The following is a 19,897-nucleotide window of genomic DNA, read 5'->3' as shown; positions in this document are numbered from 1 at the left end:
CCCGGCTGCGGAGCCTGCGGAGGGTCGGCGGGTCCCCACCTTCCAAGTCTCTAAAGCGGTGGATGCGACTGCGACGCGTGCCGGCTGGAGCTGCTGACCCCGAAGGGAAAACGTTCACTCTTCCGCGTTTGGTTTGATTTTCACGCCCTGTTTTCCCAGACAACAATGTTTCTCCTGATTTTTTTTTTTTTTGGTGGTGGGGTATGTTTCCATGGAACAAATTGGATTATAAATTATTTTTTTTTCATGTAAAGTAAAATGGTTAAATTAAAGTTGGCAGATACCTTTTACTGGATCAAACAAAATAGAAAATCTTTAGCAGACTTGTACACGCCACAATACTATATTTGTGTTATTGCAGATATGTAGGTTGCCTTTAACGCACATACCGTATTTGTGTTAATGCAGATATATCTGCATTAACATATATATATATATAACATATATAACACACATATATATACATTACCTTTAAAAGTTTGTGTTTTCAGAACAAAAGGACCAGACGCCAACGAAGACAAGTGGCCCAGTGACCCAGCCTCTCAGGATGCCTCTCTTGCAGTTTCCTCAAAATTCTGGATCCGTGAGTTCGAGACCAGCCTGGTCTATAAGAGCTAGTTCCAGGACAGGCTCCAAAGCCACAGAGAAACCCTGTCTCGAAAAACCAAAAAAAAAAAAAAAAAAAAAAAAAAAAAAATCTGGATCCTTAACAACTTCCAAGTGGCGAGCTGAGATGGTCCAGCCTTATGTACGACTCCACCCAAGCCTCCAGATAGGCCCTGCACTTACACAGAGAACAAACAACAAAAGATATAGCTAGCTCTCCCAGGATTTGACCATTATCACAATTTTCTCAGGGTCCCCTGAAGATGCTGCCACCCCCAGACAACAGGAAGCAATCTACAGAACATGAGGCCCACATTCCCAAGAGGGGGGGTAGGTGATTTTTGGACCTTCAGTGCATTATGGATGCTTATCATTATTTCTGGGGGCTGATTGTTGGTCATGGTCAGGAAAAAAAGCTCAACAAAGGAGATAAGAGTCAGGGATTTCTTTCTGAAGGGCAAAGGGGGAGGGACATAGTACAGAAATGATGCGATAAAAGGGTTGATTACTTTTGAACAACCACTAGACTCAAATATTTTGCATTGGTATGGATTTCAGTATATTGGTATAAATTTAAGGTTATTTTTGTTGATACACACACACACATATATGTATGTGTTTAAGGTATGGTGCCTATGCAGCTCATTTTAAAATGTAATGTGAATTTCTAGTTCTTGAAAGCTATTTAGGATAATAAAGACAGGTTAGTAGTTAGTCATCATAACAGTCTAATTTAGGTGTCTTTTCAAGATCAAACAGAGATATATTTTAACTAGATAGGTGGCCTTTAAACACTTCGGAGACCTACAGAATATGATATTTAAAACAGAAGAGGAGTGAATTGAGAGGGTTGAGTCGGATTTTCCCTTGGGCTGCCAACTCTCAAGTACTGATACAGAGACTTAATTATGAAAGCTCAGTCTTAGCCTTGGTTTATAACTCTTATAACTTAACCTGTTTTTATTAATCTACATTTACCATTTGGTTTTTTACCTTTCTTTCATTTTGTATGTCCAACTCCCTCCTCTTCTGTTTCTCTTTAGAAAGGACCAGGTCTCTTATGGGTATAAAAATATTAAATACTTCATGAATTTGCATATCATTCTTATGCAGGAACCATGCTAGTCTTCTCTGTATTGTTCCAGTTTTAGTATATGTGCTGCCAAAGTGAGCATGCTTAATAACTTTTTAAAAAAATTTATCTCATGGGTATATGTAACATGAGGACCTGCTTGTTGGGGTTTATGTCCTGACCAGTTCCCACAGCCAGTAAGCCCCCAAAGAAAATCACACATAGGTCTACATAAGTTATAAACTGATTGGCCCATTAGCTCAGGCTTCGTATTAGCTCTTATAACTTATATTAACCCATTATTCTTATCTATGTTAGCCACATGGTTCAGTACCTTTTTCAGTGGGGCAGGTCACATCCTGCTTCTTCAGTGTCTGGACAGGACTGGGAAGGAAGCTTCCTTCTTCCCAGAATATTCCTGTTCTCATTTCCTCGCCTCTACTTCCTGTCTGGTTGTCCCGCCTATACTTCCTGCCTGGCTACTGGCCAATCAGGGTTTATTTAAAACATAATTGACAGAATATAGACAATTCTCCTGCACTAGGTATGGGTGTTTTATTTGCATGAATGCCTGTGTACCACTTACATGCAGTGCCTTGATGGCTAGAAGGGGGCATCAGATCCTCTGCAACTGGAGTTACAGAGAGCTCTGAGCTACCATGTAGGTCCTGGGAACTGAACCCAGCTCTTCTGAAATGACAGCCAGTGATCTTAACTGCTGAGCCATCTCTCTAGCTCCTCTTAATAACCTCTTTAAGATGTAACCTGAAAGCCACCAAAATGGAACACACATCTAACACTAACACAGCAATGGCAGCTCTCCCTTGAGCCCACTTGACATTTAAGTATGAAATACGCTCTTTCTGATCAGTTCTTTCTCTTAGCCCTCATCTCATGCTTAGAACCTGCATTAAAATTCTCTCTTTCTCCCTCTCCACCCTCCCCCTCCCTCTCCCTTCCTCCCTTCTTTTCCTTCCTTTCTTTCTTTTTGAGACAGGATTTTTCTATATAACCCTGGCTGTTCTGGAATGTGCTATGTAGATCAAGCTGGCCGAGAATTCACAGAGATCTACCTACCTATGCCTTCTGAGTTTTGAGATTAAAGGTGTACACTATCATACCCACACTGTATTAAAGTATCTAATAAAATCTCCAGTTCTGCTTCATACTGATGGGTTCTTAAATTCTTTTCTTTTATTATTATTATTATTTTATTTATTTATTAAGGATTTCTGCCTCCTCCCCGCCACCGCCTCCCATTTCCCTCCCCCTCCCCTGATCAAGTCACCCTCCCTCATCTGCTCGAATTAAAGCCATAACTCTCTGTTTGGCCTGAGTCGAGGCTCCTAACAGATTATGGGAACTCTCCAGGCTTCTAACGGAAAGAACACAGAGCTCAGCTCCTCCATCTAACTTCTGACAATGTCCAGCATCCCCTTTGGGCCTTGGATTGTCTTCTAAGGATAGGGGAGCTACTGTACAAGCCGGGAAGAAGACCCTCACCAGAAACCAACCAAGATGGTTTAGCTTCAGCCTTTAAACTATGAGAAAACAAATTGCTATCGTTTAATCATTCATCTCTGGTATTTTGCTATGACAACCCTGTAAAACCAAGGCAGACAAGTAATATAAGTCTGCTTGTAATAGAATATTTGCTTATTGAGTGTTTACATATGATAATTGTTTAAGACTTATTTTCATTAACTCCTCGTCATAATGAAGTAGAGGGTAGCTGAGCCTTCTCATCTACAGTTTTTTTGGTATTGTCATTAAATTTTAAGGGCCTAATTAAGAGCATGTTTGCAGACTGGCCGAGGTTATTTCAAGGTATAAGCTGATGTTGGGACAGTAAATCTGGGGGAAAATGGTATGTATTCAGAATGCAGAAATTCTAATTGTCCCATCAATAGTTTCCATCATTTTAGTATTTCTTATCTGCAAACACATTTCCAGAATCATCTCCTGTGCTAGCCTTGGCCTTCCAAGAAACACACAAGATAAAATTAAACATGCAAGTAACATATTAGGAGAAATGTTTGTTCAAAGTGGGAAGGGAGCCAGCAAGGCTGTGAGAGCCTTCAAAACATGATGGAGATGTGATCCAACGTGAAGGAGACAGATAGAGAAGACAGGTTTCAATAAGAAAGCACATTAGGTGGAAATACAGTTTTGTTCTGCAAGACCACTGGGAGGCCATGAACTGATGTTGCCCTCTAGAAGAAAGAGCTGGTCCTCGACTCTCAGGAGAGGGCCTGCCATCCATACGCTGTGTGTTGCTGTTAAGTTGTTGGCTGAGAGAGTCCAAAGGCAGCGCACCTTCCAAGTTCAAAGGGAACATGATTTCAAAGTGTAGCGCTTGTGGCTCATAATCCGACATGATGAAAGCATTCTCGTGGTTGCCACACCCAAGTCTCCACATAGACAGTGAAAGAATTGAAACTGAGATCCTGAGGGCCGCACCATCGCTTGCTCGGGGGTGAAGGGAAATACACACACACCAGAGGTCAGGAGACTGCCCGGCGAGTGCTGTGGGAGAAATTCGGGTGTTTTTTGAAAACATGAGAGAAAAAAAAGCCCGGTTTTCATAGCATTCTTACTCAGGAGGGGAGAGACAAAGACATGAAATAAGTATTATCACCGTATCAGATAGCGGAGAAAATTAGCGAGGGGGTGCTGGGGAGTCTCAGCTGCAGTTATTAGAGGGTGAGTCAGAGAAAGTCTTTGTGAAGTGTCGTGGGCGAAAACCGAAGGAGGTGCAGATGCTGTGAACTCAAGAGCTCCAGGCAGAGGGTGCAGGGAGCGCGGAGGCCGCTATGGATATCCAACATCGTGCCTGCAAACCACTCTCAGTCATTCAGAAAATAACCTTTCTGTGTACAGAGCGACAGAGGAGGAGAGAAGGAACGACGAGGCCAAATGTAAACAAATGTGCCCCTGGAGCAAGGCTGGCAGTCCTTGGCGTTCTTTCTGCACCTGCTGTCACTCGGACTTAACCATTTTCCTGTGCCCCCCCTCCCCCGCCAAAACAAATAGAAAAGCCAGAAGAAATTACCTGTAGGCATGCATATGGGATTATAAAAATTTAAATTTGGCCTTTAATTAGCAGGGGAAGGATCTCTGAGCGTGGGATGGGTGTGAGGGCCTGGATTGGGGGCGCCAAGACAGCAGCCAAAGACTGGCGCTGTAGCTGGGTGGCAAAGCATTTGCTTAGCATGCGTGAGGTTAGGACTGCTGGAGCCTGGAAGGTGAGAGCTGAGGCAAGGAACTAAATTTAAATGTCAAGGCTTGGGACAAAGGCCTTAACAACCACGGAACCATCTTGCCTTCACTTTGTGGGCTCATTTTTGCAGACGGGATGATAGATACTATGCCGTCCAGTCTGGCTTTGAACTTGAGGTCCTCCTGCCTCAGTGCTGGATCCAGGGTTGTATAAGCTTTCATCTTCAAAGGCATCAAACTATGACATATTTTGCTAAGCATATTTCTGACTACTCATATGTTAAATTAGCCACCATATCTATCCATACTTAAAATGACAAAGCCGTTTCAAGTCTGCTTCTTTTTGGGGTGGTCCTGTGAACTGACCCCCAAGGTCTGGTATACACTAAGCAGTCTTGGTATCAGAATTTTAAATCAATTTCTTTAAGCGGGAAGCTGTAAAGATCCTTTTCACCGACAGAGCACATACAGTATGTCCTGTGATATGTTAACTATGAACTGCTCTGTGCTCCTACCATTCCAGGGTGAGCATCCTTAAGCTCTGGTCCTGAGCAGGGCATGGTGGTTTGTAACCATGATCTCAGCACTTGGAAGCAAGCCAGTTACACACCAGTGAGTTCCAGGCCACCTTGCTACAGTCTCATAACAAAAACAAGCGTTGTTCCTCAAAGCATGTAGACAGGCAAACATCACTGCCACACTGCTACTTCTCAGAATACTTCAGAGAGGTCCTTCAGCATCCCCGATGTGACCTGTGAACACCAACGTCTTTACATAGCGTTTGCTATCTTCCTGGGATAAAAGTGGTATTTTCTGCCAGGTGGAGTGGTGCACACCTTTAATCCTAGCACTCTGCAGGTGGATCTCTGTGAGTTCTAGGCCAGCCTGGTCTACAGAGTTAGTTCTAGAACAGCCAGGGTTACACAATGAGACCCTGCCTCGAGAAAACAAAAGGCATTTCCTGGTCTAATTCTACTTTATTTATATCCACTGAGTTTCTCAGCAGAGAAAGATGTCACTACCAATACTCAAAGGAATGAGTCACAGGAGAATCCCAAATGACTGCAAAGAATATGGCAGAAAGAAAAAAAGGTATAGGTTGTATGTAGTCAAGTCCTTCAGATACGATTTCCAGATCACATGACATGAGTCATAAGCTGCTAGTCGGTGACACTCCCTCAACTAGACGTGAAGACAATGAAACTGTTTTCAGCATCAACAAACCTAGGTTTCTGTTTGATCAATAAGATAATGTAACTGAAACAATTAAATGTAAAGTATTACTTTTATTAAATAAGTAGTATTTATTTTTGTACAGTGTTGCAAGTGACTCTTCAGCTTGTCTAAAGGCAGCACTGGCTCCTCCCACTCATCTATAATGTTAGTTAGCCCTGATTGAGTTCCAGGAAATTGGGGAGATTTCTTCTTATTTCCCCAGATCTGTATACTACAAATGGATTTCAGAGCACGAAAGTAAAATGTAAAGTAAAATAAAAGTAAAAATATATAAAAGAACAGTTCTAAGTACTGACAAGTTTTCTTTGGAATTAGGTAAATTTTGGCTTCTTCTCAATACTCTGTACCCAGATCCACAGCCCTGGAAGAGCTGAGTGGAGGTGGAGGATACATTCATGTAACAGCAAGATGACCGTAGCCAGCTCCAACAAGGGCACAGTGGCGACAACCGTCAGGACCGACGCGGTCTCAGTACTGGACTGTGGGCACTGGTGGGCATTAGCAGTACAGTCAACACGTCTGTCCCCAAGGAGAGAGATTCACAGAAAGAGATGCCAAGCAAGTGGTGTGGAGGAATAAAGCACAGGCGACACTGCAACTCTGAGAAGATTATCTTTTTGTCTAAAAATAGTGGTTCTCTGAAGCACGGAATGTCTTAATGGGGCAGTTTCTATTCGGATATCTGAGGAGGCTTCAGTGAAGACTCCGGCCAATCGTACACGTCCGGGAGCAGGGAAACATAATCACTCCGCCATATTCTTTCTTTAACGTACTTGGCCTTGTCCTCAGGCTCTGGGTATCGGAAAGCCATTTTGTTAGCATACAGGTATTCTGCAACCTGGAAAATAAACAGCATTACCGCTTAGGGTCTGAATGTTAACCTATCAGAGAAATAAATAGCATTAGAACACACAGATACAAATACAGAAAAATGGCACTTTTCTTTTTCCAAAATATAAAATAATATTACTTTGATTTGTTTCAAATTATTTTAAAACTATGTAAAGTTTGAAAGATATATTATCTGTCATTGGACTGGAGAGATGGCTCAGAGGTTAAGAGCACTGACTGCTCTTCCAAAGGTCCTGAGTTCAATTCCCAGCAACCACATGGTGGCTCACAACCATCTGTAATGGGATCTGGTGCCCTCTTCTGGCCTTCAGGCATATACACAGACAGAATATTGTATACATAATAAATAAATAAATAAATATTAAAAAAATTATCTGTCATCTCAAGATAACTCAGATGTTCTGGTCACTTTTCAAAAAAAAAAGATTTATTTATTATGTATACAACATTCTACCTCCATGTATGCCTGCAGGCCAAAGAGGGCGACAGATCTCATTACATGTGAGCCACCATGTGGTTGTTGGGAATTGAACTCAGGACCTCTGGAAGAGTAGCCAGCGCTCTTAACCACTGAGCCATCATCTCTCCAGCCCTCTGGTCACCTTTCTTGATGTAGAAAAGAATTATGAGTATTTCTTTAAATTCAACAAGCGAAAAGAAGTCTAGGTGGCTAATCTTCAGGCAGGTGATATTCCAGTCACCATAGCCCTGCTGAAAGGCTGTATTGTTTAGGTGACTCTACCTCCTAATCAGAATGGCCTCAAAGAGCAATCACAACCTTAAATACATTAAGTGCCAAACAAGAACTAAAGTGACAAAGAAGCAGACACACCCAGAAGCACAGCTTTATCAGCCACTGTCCTCAAGTATGTGAGGCTGACTCCACCTTCAGTAGCTGTCTGCTGCCTTCAGAGAGAATCCTGACCCCCACCATGGTTTTCTGCCAATCTTTGTGTATGCAAGTCACCCTGCTTTAGCTTCTTGTTCTTGGTTCTGGACAGTTCCTCCTTCCTACACCACACGAGATATTGATGGAATACACAGGGCCAATGCTAATCACAGTCTTCAGACCGGGAGCATCAGCATCGCAGGTGAACTTGGAAATGCAAATCCTGGGTTCCACCTCAAATCTATAAAGCCTCGTATGACCACAGCCTGGTCCTACGGCCTGGACTCTGTCAACAAGCGTTTTCCCATTCGAGACATGCTGTCCAGTGCAATAAGCCGGTTCCTTGTAAACAATAAACTTCTATTTTGTATTCTTAATGCCGGTCCCTTAAAGGGACAAAAATGCTCACTTTTGATTAAAATGTAAAACTGTGCAAAAAAAAAAAAATCCTAACAATAGTTGAATAAAGGCCCATCCACTGAGATAACAATATAAGACAACAAAGAAATTCTGGGGTTCAGTAGTTAGGAACACTTGATGCTCTTGCCAATTATGGGGGCTTCAGTTCCCAGCACCCATATGGTGACTCGTGACTGCCCATAATTTCAGTTCTAGGAGATCTGATACCCTCTTCTGGCCTTCTTGGGCACCACGATCATGTGGTACAGAGGGGCTTACCAATGAGTGCCAGACACAGTGGCACGTAGACAATACACCCATACCCATAAAAGTAACTTAAAAAAAGAAAGAAAGAAAGAAAGAAAAGAAAAAGAAAAACTCCCATCAACAGGGGACAAAACTCTTTTTTTCTTTTTAAATATTTATTTATTTATTATGTGTACAGCATTCCTTCCATGTGTGCCCGCAAGCCAGAAGGGGACGCCAGGTCTCATTATAGATGGCTGTGAGCCACCATGTGGTTGCTGGGAATTGAACTCAGAACCTCTGGAAGAGCAGTCAGTGCTCTTAACCACTGAGCCATCTCTCCAGCCCGGGACAAAACTCTTGAAGGGAAGGTGGGATGCTGTCTCAGAGCACAGGTAACAAACGGGCAGCTAGAACCTTAAGGGAAAGCGGGACGGTTTCTAGAGTGCAGGGAACAGCGTGCGGGGTGCTGCCAAAGGGAATGTAAGCTTATGCTTTACCCTGAGCTACAAGGCCCGGGCAGAGGAGTTCACAGTGGCACCCACACATCCTGCTGACAAAATGACTAAAAGTCAGCCTTTAGATAAGAGCCCCAACTGGTCATGCACGGATGCAGGGGCTACTGGTGGCAAACTGGGGAACACGCAATAGCCCAGACCTGATACAGAACTCTCTGGCCACTGGGCTATGAGGAGATGGTCAGGGTTTGCAGGCTCCTGTGGCTACAAAACCATGCATATTTTCCTGATTTTTTTTCTCTTAAAAAGGAAAGCCAACCTCTGAAGTGGCAGCAGATTCCTGTCCTTCCCAGGGGTGCAACCAGCCTGGGCTCAGTCTTACAGTAACTCATAGCGGTCTCCTTCACTGTCATACTGGATATAGCAGATGAGGCTACAATACCTCTTCTTAAACAAAAACATCAGAACATGGATCACATAAAATTTCCTTCTAAATATTAGGAACTTATGCACTTGTATGACTTGGACAAGAAAATGTCATTAGAGTTTATGTAAGATGGACAGATGACTTACTTTAATAGCGATGTTAACAGAAACTTCCTGGATGTTAGCAAGTGATGGGTAGAGCCTCCCTTGGGCTAACTCTGCATCCGTCAACTGACTTGTCAGTGCCTGAAAGAAAAACCAGTATCATATTTTTGTTTAAACAGAAGAATCTAGTAAAATGAAAAAAAACATTGGAAAACCAAAATATTATAGACAAATAGAATTTTTATTTCTTGCAAGATTACACTAAACCAATGTAGAAATTAAAACCTCTCTTCACAGCTGTGCATGGTGGGACACACTAATCTCAGCACCCAGAGGCAGAAGCAAGTGACCTGTGAGTTAGAGACCAGCCTTGTCTACACTGTGAGTTCTAGGCTAGCCAGGACTACACAGTGAGAGCCTGTCTTAAAAATTAAAGTCAAAAAGCCCCATTCAAACACAACAGAACTGAAACAACTCTGTTCACCACTAAGCAACCAATAAATAACCAGATCTAAAGACTTCCTGGTATACTCTGCTTCTGCACACAGAGCTGCACGCAGTAACGGCTAGGAAGACATCAGCAGGAGCATTAACGCGAGGTCTTCAGAATCCCCACTCGAATGTGGAGGAGTTACAGTTTGTCTCTGCTGTCACAGCATCACCTTCAGACGCCAGACCACGTGAGACACAGGCACGAGTATTATAAACATGAGCTGATTCACAGCTTATGATCAGACATTTGAACAGTTATGATTTTAACAAGTAAACATAATACAAAAGCAGAAAAATAAAAAGCAATGGATTGCTAACTTCCTTTTCATTCATAAGGATATTTAATCCACTCTGGTTCTAAGATTCATTCACCTCTATAACCCATACTTTATACATCAGCAATATTTAAACATTACCTTTGCAGCTTCCAAGAAAACACTGTCACTGATGTGCCGGGTCTGACAGAGGATAACAGCTAAAGCCACACCTAGAATATACATTACATAGTTGATTTAATAAGGTCACTTTTCAAGTTACGAAGGATTCAATTCCTAAACTGAGAAAAATAAACAGTAATAAACTCCGACCGAAACAGTCCAAGAGAAAGCAAAACCAAACTAAAACGAAAGTAAATGATCTTTGTTAATGTCTACTTCTTATTCGTTAACAAAATCACCTTAGAATTAAATGGCCTTCTCAATTTCTTTTTTTTACCCTTTATCAACATAGCAAATACTTCCAGGTTTGAGTCAGGGCCCACCTCAAATCCTAGTGCCAAAAAATGAGAGCAAGCAAAAGAGAGGCAGGGAAACACAGACACACGGGGGAGGAGGGCGGGGGACTGGGCAGAGAAGCCCAGAAGAAACACCAATGTCACACAAAACTGTACACTCTCTAACCTTTAAGGAAGGCAGCAAACGACAAGGCAGGCCCAGGCCACCTCGGCCCGACAGGAGCAGCCGCTGCTAGCTCCTTCAGCTCATCACCTCACTATTCCTGAGCTTTAAAAACAGGCTTTCAGAGAGCCGCGATTCCTCCCGACCAAACACAAGCATCCTGCCCCCTCCTATTTCCAGGCTTCTCTCTCTGGGTCTGGTCTACACTGATTTTATAAGTGTTGCTCAGTACCGGCCGCGTTCATGTCATACTGGGGCTACTTCCTCTTGGTATAAATTTCCCTTTCCCCACGTTTACCGTTCTGTTTGTCCCGTTACTGTGATCTTTAGTAATTAACATTATTTCTCCTTGGACCTCTTGTTTAGTTGTCTGATCTTGTATTCTAGCATCCCATTTATTTTCTGCACAAATCTTCGCAGCAGCCCTCTTAGCTCAGCTGATTCTCCACCCCATCATTTAAGGACTGTGTTTGAGTCCATTTACAAAACCCCCTTTCCTAGTCTTTTGTTACTCTTTCTTCGAGCAGGACAGATTTTCCCCCAGTTGTTCTGAGAAACAACTTTTGGGAAATACATTTTTTGTTGTTGTTGAAAATATATATGTTTACCTATTTCCACTCCTCTGGGCTCGGTTTGAAAACAGCACTGCATCTCCTGGCTTCCAGCTTTGGCCCAGGGTCTGTCTGTTTGGGCATTGTCTTTTCATCTCTGGAAGCATGGAGATCTTTGATTCTGATTTTGTAACTGTGTCTTAGGTATGCTTCCAAACCCACTGTGTCTGGCACTCATTGGTAAGCCCCTCTGAGCCCGCAACTTTCCACTTGGAGAAATGTTTGTCTTTGATGCCACACTCCCCACCCCTACCCTGGGTTTTTTTCTTTTTTTTTCCTTTCGTTCTGAAATTTCTATTTTCTGAACTTGTACCTCTAGAGATGACACCTAACTTTATTCTTTATTTGCTATCTCCTGTTCCAAATTCATTTTAAACGGGCTCCCTCAACTTTTTTTACTGTAATTTTTCTGCTATCAACTTATTTTCAAGAATTTATTGTTTTCTAATTTGAAATTCTTTCTTGTTTTGAAATAAGTCTCTCTATGAGGATATTTATAGTTCTTTCAAAAACTTTCCCCACAGACCTGTTTTCTTCCAAGATGTCTGTTTTTGTTTAAACACTGCTTTGGTCTCTTATGACAGCAATCATTTTTAAATTTTTTTTTACGAGAGACTTTTCTTAGATAACTCTGGAAGAGCAGCCAGTGCTCTTAACTGCTGAGCCATCTCTAGGCCCCAAAGTTGAACGCCCTTCTCTCCCCCTTCCCTCTGTTAGAGGTCCAGCTCACTGTAATGTAGACATTTAAGCATCTGAGGCTAAAGCTAGTGCTTTGTCTTGTATTTGTCTATGATTCCTTTTTCCCCACTGCTTTTGCGTGTTTTGGTTCTGTTCTTTAACTGTTGCATTTTATCCCCCACTATTTCCTGTCTGGAAATGGCAAGTTTCCTAGTATCCTGGTGACCATCCTCAAATTCACAGCATGTGTTCTCGCCACAAGTTTCCATTAGTTTAAAATTTATCTTCCTGACAGACAAGGGAAACCCCTTCCCACAGGCCAGGTCTATTTAACTGAAAAAGCATCATTGTCCACTGTGTCTCAACACATTTTCTGGAATACTGCGTCCCTGTCCTGTTGTCTGTCTGCCCGTCCACAGCATGCTTTGTTCTTCTTCTTCCTATATCTCTGAGCTCCTGGGACAGTTCCCCATTGGTCTAAGGAACACGATTTTCTGTCCTTTGATTTCATACGAATAAGCAGGCAGTGAGTTCTCTGTACTACTGTAATGTCTCCATTTTGCCCTAATTCTTGTGAGAAACTGTTACCGTGTAATGAATTCTAGGCTGGCAAGTATTTCCAACAAGCAACAAGAAGAGATCACTCCTCTTCTCTTGGCCCTCGGCGATACTGAGAAATCAGATGTTGCTCCCACAGCTGCACCAGCTGCTGTCACGATTTCTCTTTCTCGGGCCTTTCCGACCCCTTACAGTGAGGGTCTTAGATATGGATGTCTTGTCTACCCCACAGAGGCTTTCCAGAGGTGTGCTGGAAGGCATCCTTGGCCATGCAGCCTGCACTGCTGCTTCTGCTTCATTCCACTCTCACTGCCTTCCAGGTTTTGTTTAATAACGACAAAGGCCTCGTCCTTACTTTTCCGTACTTTCCCTTTTGCCTGCTTCATTTATAGTTTCTTCTGTGGTGCCCTCCAGTTATCTGCTTTGGTCTAATCTTCATTCATCCATTAGATTATTACTGTCACTCAATTCGGGAAGTGAATGATTTTGACTAAATTCGGAAGTTTTGCCTTTATTGCTATAAAATAACATGCATGTTTGTGTTTAGCACTTGTCTCCCTGTGGGGCCGAACATGTCATCTTGTCCTGTAGCATCTGCTGGTGTTTCAGGTATTTGCACAGGTCTCCTTTTTCCTTCTGAACAAGAGCTGTGTTTGTACATTTCCTTAGAAAAACAACTTGAGGGCTGATGTGTTTTCAGAGACATCTGTTTGCTTCTGCCAGGCACTGACAGTGCAGAGCAAAGGCTGAAGTCTTGTAGGCCACCCACGGTTATAAACCACAGTCGACTCCCAGGGGCAGTCCTGTATGTAGGGTTTCAGCCCAGTGTGGGTGGCCACTCAGTAGGGGAGGAGCCATACCTGGACAAGATGTCATTACTGTCCTTTCTCTAGTGTTGGGGATAGCCGACCACACTGTAAACCCCAAGTCTGCACTTGTATTAATTAAATATTAACCTGGGGTCAGAAGGCTGCATTATCAATAGTTGACAGGAAGTAATCACAGAGCATCAGAGACACACAGGAAGTAACAGGGAAGGATTTGGAGTGGTGCAGCCTTTTCCTGTACACAGGTCTTCTGGATATGCCAGCAAGGACAGGGGGTTAAGTTACTTGATACTCAGCCTCTCTGAGCTCCCAGGTTTTCACTACAGCCTTTGAATCTCTAATTTATTTATAAATAGAACGATAGAGATTTAGTAACAGCTACCTTTAAAGGCAGTGACAGAGCTGGAGCTTAGGACAGAATTCCCACCAGGCTGCAGTCACAGAAGCAGGCTGCTAACAGCGGAGTTGTAATTGCTGAAGATATAACAACACTCAAGGACAAGCACAACTTATCCCTTGGCTGTTTATTTCCTGATCAGGAAGGGTTTCTAGTGCTAAGGGGGCTACGAATTCTGGCCACCTCACCAAACTCTCTTCTCTTTAATCTTGACCCAGAATCTCACATCTTATCTATCAGTCAATACATTATTGGTTTCTGGTCTTTGAAGGCTGTCTACTTACTATCTTTATCTGTCTTTTCTTAAAGACTTATTTTTATTTTATGTGTGCGGAATTGCCGATGGCTTGCAGAGGAAGTTCACATCTACAGAGGGTTTAGGAGAGCCACGCTAAAGAGAAACACTTGATTGTATCCACCAGAAAAAGGACAAACCCAACAATCAGAGTGTGCTGAAAGTACCAACAGAGCTGAACACAGTAACCTCTGCTCCTCTGTGCTTTCCTGACACATGTACTACATCATCTCTGTCATAAAGTCTAACTGCAGGAACCACAGAAAACAGCAAGTTAGAATTACTGAATTCCTTGTTTCCCAGTAAATATCATATTTCTGTGAATACTATTGGTTATGTCAACCTCAAATTCTAAAGAATTCCATGAAAATGTTTATTATTATTATCATCACCATCATCATTATTATTTCATGTGTCTGGATATTTTGCCTGCATGTATGTCTCTGCACCACTTTCAAGCAATACTGGCAAAAGTCGGGTAAGGCCATCAGAACCCCAGAGCTGGAGCTACAAATAACCTTGAGTTTCTATATGAGTGCTGGGAATTGAACTAGGGTTTTCTGAAAAAGCAGTCAGTGCTATCAGCCAGCTCCCTGAAATTTGTTTTATGAAATTAACGATGTATCTATAACATTAGTCATGACAGCATTTACCTGGGAAAATATACGCATTGTTTCCTTGGCCCGGGGTGAAGACTCGTCCATCCTGAAGCTGCACTGGCTCAAACGGGCTGCCACTGGCAAACAAACACCTGCCCTGTTAAGATGAAATAATCTCAATTTTTCTGGCCACTTATTCAGGTAAATTCATGAAAGATTAAGTCTTACAGTGAAGTTAGACTACTAAATTACCTGGAAACAAGAAATCATTTACTACATAATATAATCCTTTAACCTAAATTCTTTAATTAGAATGAGACTTGTTTTGTACATAGCATATAGGCAAATACAGTTGAAAAATATTCATTTAACTCTTTAAACCCTAACACTCTACTTCCTTTATAAAATTAAAACTGGTAATAAACAGCATCTCAGATAATAAAGACTGACGTGCTCCTCATAATGAAGTGGGAAACAGCAGAATTAATTTGCTACCACTCGCGGCCCATCAGTTCAGCTAGCTCTGAGCTTGGTGCCTTATGCACCACTCTGTTTACCTTTCTCTGAAAACCCGGTTTGCTTGTTACCATTTTCCACTCATTGATCAAAAGAACAAACAAGCAAAGCAAAAATTAAGGATTTGCCATTTTCAAGACTTTGTAAAGAGTGTGTATAAAATTTGTAGCAATTAAACTTGAATCCAAATTTTTATAAATCTAAATCCAATGTTTTTTCTATTATGGCATGATACCCACCCTCCAAGTTTATAATGTGGGCGAATGATATAACCGCACTACTGGAAGAGAACAAAATTGCGTGCTGCCTCGTTAAGGAAAAGTAAGCCTCCACCTACTCTTTCTTTATCTGATGTTAGTACCATGTCTACAGAGACAAGTGATGCTAGTGGAACTCTGCATATGACTGAAAGGGGCTATACATTTAATTCACAAAAAATGTTTACAGTATTATTCCCTTTGTCCCACCAAAATCAAAGCGCAAAAGCCACACAATAGCAATCAAACAGGGCAACCTATCTTGGAATGTTCAAGAACAGCCAATGTTATCATGTTTAAACACCCAGCTAGGTTAGATTAAAGCACGATCCACAGAAAACTGAAATAGCATTCAACAGCTGTCTCCAACTCTAGAGTGGTAGGATTACAAGCACATATCACAACTCCTGGCTAAGGCAGTACTGGGGATCTAATCAGCGGTTTCATGCATGTTAGGTAAGCACTGTACCAACGGGGCTATGCTCCTAAGCCCTAATACTAAGTCTTTATAGTAAATGTTGGTCAATATGAAGGGCTATGCTATATTGTTTTACTTTAGTGACACAATTTCAAAATGGTATAAATTCAAAATTTCATTACATGATACAAAGTTTAAATGTAAGGGCAAGCTAACTATGATAAGGGCACAGGTAAGCATCTCGGATGTTCATTTTCATATGCTAAGTAATTTCCACTTATTCAGTTACAGATGCTCCTCATTCACAGCATAACATGGTCAGATTTCACGACAGCCGCGGTCCAGTTTTAACTACCGACAATTTCCTCCTGTAATCCCAGTCGCTTAGGTGGCAGATGAGAAGGTAACTAGCGCTGGCGGGCAGCCCAGACAACACTGAAGCCCCACTGCACGGAAAAGGAAGGATTCTTCTCTCTGAGCTGCAGAGGGCATTAGAGCAACAAGTCTTTCTCTCCTAAGAGGAGGAGCACTAAAAACTTAAGAGGCAAATACAAAACTTAACACCACAGTTTTGTTTGACAATGAAAAAGAATTTATATGAGCTATGACTCATTCTCTTCTGGGAAGAGAATGTCAAGTTTTTTCTCATGTGTGTGATGGTGCTTATTTACATATTAAGGTAAACAGAGGATGTGTGAAAGTTTGTTCTCTCCTTCCACATGGGACATGCGAACTGAATTCGAAACACTAGTCTTGGTGGTAAGTGCCTTTACCTGCTAAGCCATCTCCCCGATCTAAAAATCTGCATCTTAAAACTGACTGATTATAGTTTATCAAACTATTCTCTTTGGAGAATTTTGGTTCTTTCCAAAAATGTGTATTAAGTTTAATAATATTATTCAAAGATAAAATTCTCAAATTTTATTAATTTGGTACTTTGTAAAACATATATATGTACATGTACACAACACACACACATAAATATAATGTATATTTATTTTGAAAATGTAAGAGCTAATGATATATTAGATCTGAGCCTAATATTCATTGTGTAAGAATGGCTTAATTTGGGGAACAACAGTCATCAATTTTACTCAAAACTGATAGATAAGATAAGCAAACAGGCTAACAATAATACTATATTTTGGTAAAAGATTAAGGAGAATAATTTCTTTAAAAATTTAAAATTTTATGTGTATGGGTGTTTTGTCTGCATGTATGTCTGTGTACCATGTGTATGCCTGGTGCTTGTGGAGGACAGAAAAGAGAGACCATTAAAAAAACAAAACAAGCCGGGCGATGGTGGTGCACGCCTTTAATCCCAGCACTCGGGAGGCAGAGGCAGGCGGATCTCTGTGAGTTCGAGACCAGCCTGGTCTACAGAGCTAGTTCCAGGACAGGCTCCAAAGCCACAGAGAAACCCTGTCTCAAAAAACCAAAAAAATAAAAAAAATAAATAAATAAAAAATAAAAATAAAAAAACAAAACAAAACAACAACAAAAAAACCTCTATACGTTGATTTGTGACTGATTTGAAAAGTAAAGGATTCAATCAGGTTTAAAATCATTCTATCTACTAGAAACTGATGTCACAAGAACTATTTATTTTTATTTCTTCTAACCAAATAGTGACACCAGCAGAAGGAGCTGGGAGGACAACCACTGTAACAATGAGAAGAAGAAATGCTAAGTCCATCTGCAATGAAACTAAGTCCAAACAACTCAATAACTTCCCACGATCATGTCCCCTCTGGTTACAGTAATGACAGCTAAGAAGTTCGTCTTACAGAGTTTTAAAAGAAGCAGAGTAACCACAGCCATCAGTGGGAGGGAGGAAGAAGGCTCCCAGCATTCACAGCTTCACCTTCAAGGTGACAGCTGAACTCAACAGCGGAGCTGTGGCTGAGCTCCTGAGCAGCTCTGGGGACAATGCACCACATCAGGGGGCACAAAGACAGAGGCTCTAAGTAAACACCTCAGGGCCCAATTTATACCCGAAGAGCAGCCCAGGAAGGAGTGAGGTCGGGATGGAGACCTAGACCTGACTGTGCCAGTGGTCATGAAGCCCAGCCACTAGCATAGAGGTAAAGGTGCCTCAAACCTTAAGTGACCGTCACAGCCTGTCATCCATGCTACCCAGCATCAGACACACAAGCAGACAGCTAAGCTTACAAGAGAATTAAAAACTAGTTACCAAGGGGGAGAAGGGCTAATAAAAATGAATTTATAGAAAGGGAGATTTTGTTACAATCAGAAACTTTATAATTTATAAATTCAAAAAATTAAATGCAAAGACAGAAACTTCATCAGTTAGTTGTGGCTAAACAGTCCTGTAATCCAGGCACTGGGATATTAAGTTTCAAGCCTGAACATAAGCCAGAACTTGCTTTAAAAATAACAAAAAGAAAGAAAAAAAAATAAAAAAAAGAAAAAAAAATCACAAAGGGAGAAGATATTCAGTAGAAAGCTGAAAGATGCCAGAGGATAAAGTAAGTATTAAGATGACAACTGAAAGCCAGTGAGATGGCCCTGACCGCTTGAGACTGGATGATCCCCAGGACCCGCATGATACTGAAAACTGACCACCAAGCTGTCCTCTGACCAACACACACGATGTGGCATGTCTGTGCCCACACATATAAACACAAATAATTATGTTTTTAAATTTTTGAGATGGTACAGTACTATTTATAATATGGAACATTTATTTGTTTACTCGAGGGGTGTGCAAGCCCCTGCCTGGACTCACATAGAGAGGTCAGAGGACCACTTGTGGGAGTCAGTTCTCTTCTTCCACCTTGTGGTCTGGACACCGAACTCAGGTGGTCAGGGCCAGTAGCAAAGCCTTCACCCACTGAACCATCTTAACCAGTACCCCTGTATCATTATTTTGTAAAGATTCTACTTCCAACAGATATGCTGCTTACAACTGATATTTAAGATCTTTAAAATCATCTGGGGAGATATGAAAGAAACAAAATCACCAGTGAGTTATTAGCAATGAGAATGATAAAGATGTATTACAGTCTTTATTCTTAAGTATACAACCAAGACAGGTAGTGGTGGTACAAGCCTTTAATCTCAGCACTCAGGAGGGAGAAGCGCGTGGTTTCTATGAGTTCAAGGCCAGCCTGGTCTACAGTGAAAATTCCACAACAGCCAAGGCAACACAGAAGAGCCTGTCTTGAAAAACACCACCACCACCGACCACCACCAAAAAACCCAAAAAAACCAACGAAAAACCAACTGTAACCTAACAATTATATTCATGAACAGTCATATACTGAAGAAATTAAGTAAGAACTAGGCATATCAAGGCTCAGAGAACTATAAAGTGCACTCCTAGGGCAGAGGAATACAGCACAGTGGTAGCTTGCTGACCTATACATACACATCCGCAAGGCTATAGGTTCATAAGACAGGACAAAAAGAAAAACAAAACAAAACAAAAGCTCTACTTCCTGGCGTCACGTTGATCTACACAGTGGAGATTAAAACACCATCCCACAGAACACTAGGGGGAAGCCCACTACATACATGTATATTTACATACACACCATCCATGTATACATACATACATACATATGCTGTAACTGACACACAGTAAAACAACAGTGCCAAAAACCCCAAAGAACAGACTCACTATCAATCTGGGTGAAAGGATGAAACCCAGTCCACACAGCCATGAGTTTACAGAAAAGTAAAAGCCAGCCCCAGTAAAAAAGAAAACCATACCCTGGGGTCCATGTTCAAAGCCAGAGCAAGATTGTCAAAAAACAATTCAGAAAATAACAATATAAAAACAGAAAAAACCTGTTTTTAAAGCACTGAGATGCAGCAACTAC

The 19,897-nt window shown here is 41.6% G+C and overlaps 1 protein-coding gene, 1 long non-coding RNA gene and 1 other non-coding gene across 3 annotated transcripts in view; 1 reads left to right on the top strand and 2 right to left on the bottom strand.

The window, feature by feature from the left end:
• The first annotated feature begins 107 nt into the window (after positions 1-107).
• LOC142847592 (uncharacterized) lies at positions 108-2,796 on the top strand. Its single transcript, XR_012910254.1, has 3 exons — positions 108-583; positions 858-936; positions 2,676-2,796. It is a non-coding gene; the product is annotated as an uncharacterized LOC142847592 (long non-coding RNA).
• Positions 1,675-1,781, bottom strand: LOC142849154 (U6 spliceosomal RNA). Its single transcript, XR_012910550.1, has one exon. It is a non-coding gene; the product is annotated as a U6 spliceosomal RNA (small nuclear RNA).
• Positions 2,797-6,163: 3,367 nt separating the features above from the next.
• The window catches only part of Me2 (malic enzyme 2), a 42,585-nt gene continuing 28,851 nt past the window's right edge, over positions 6,164-19,897 (bottom strand). Inside the window, exons 13-16 of the mRNA XM_075968330.1 lie at positions 14,916-15,018; positions 10,417-10,487; positions 9,551-9,649; positions 6,164-6,971 (exon numbers count right to left, since the gene is read on the bottom strand). Coding sequence (XP_075824445.1) covers positions 6,804-6,971; positions 9,551-9,649; positions 10,417-10,487; positions 14,916-15,018 — 441 coding nt within the window. The 3' untranslated portion in view covers positions 6,164-6,803. The remainder of the gene's footprint in view (positions 6,972-9,550; positions 9,650-10,416; positions 10,488-14,915; positions 15,019-19,897) is intronic.

Source organism: Microtus pennsylvanicus, chromosome 4, assembly GCF_037038515.1.
Source record: "Microtus pennsylvanicus isolate mMicPen1 chromosome 4, mMicPen1.hap1, whole genome shotgun sequence".
In the NCBI taxonomy this organism is placed as follows: domain Eukaryota; kingdom Metazoa; phylum Chordata; class Mammalia; order Rodentia; family Cricetidae; genus Microtus; species Microtus pennsylvanicus.
This window is presented reverse-complemented; position numbering and strand designations above follow the sequence as displayed.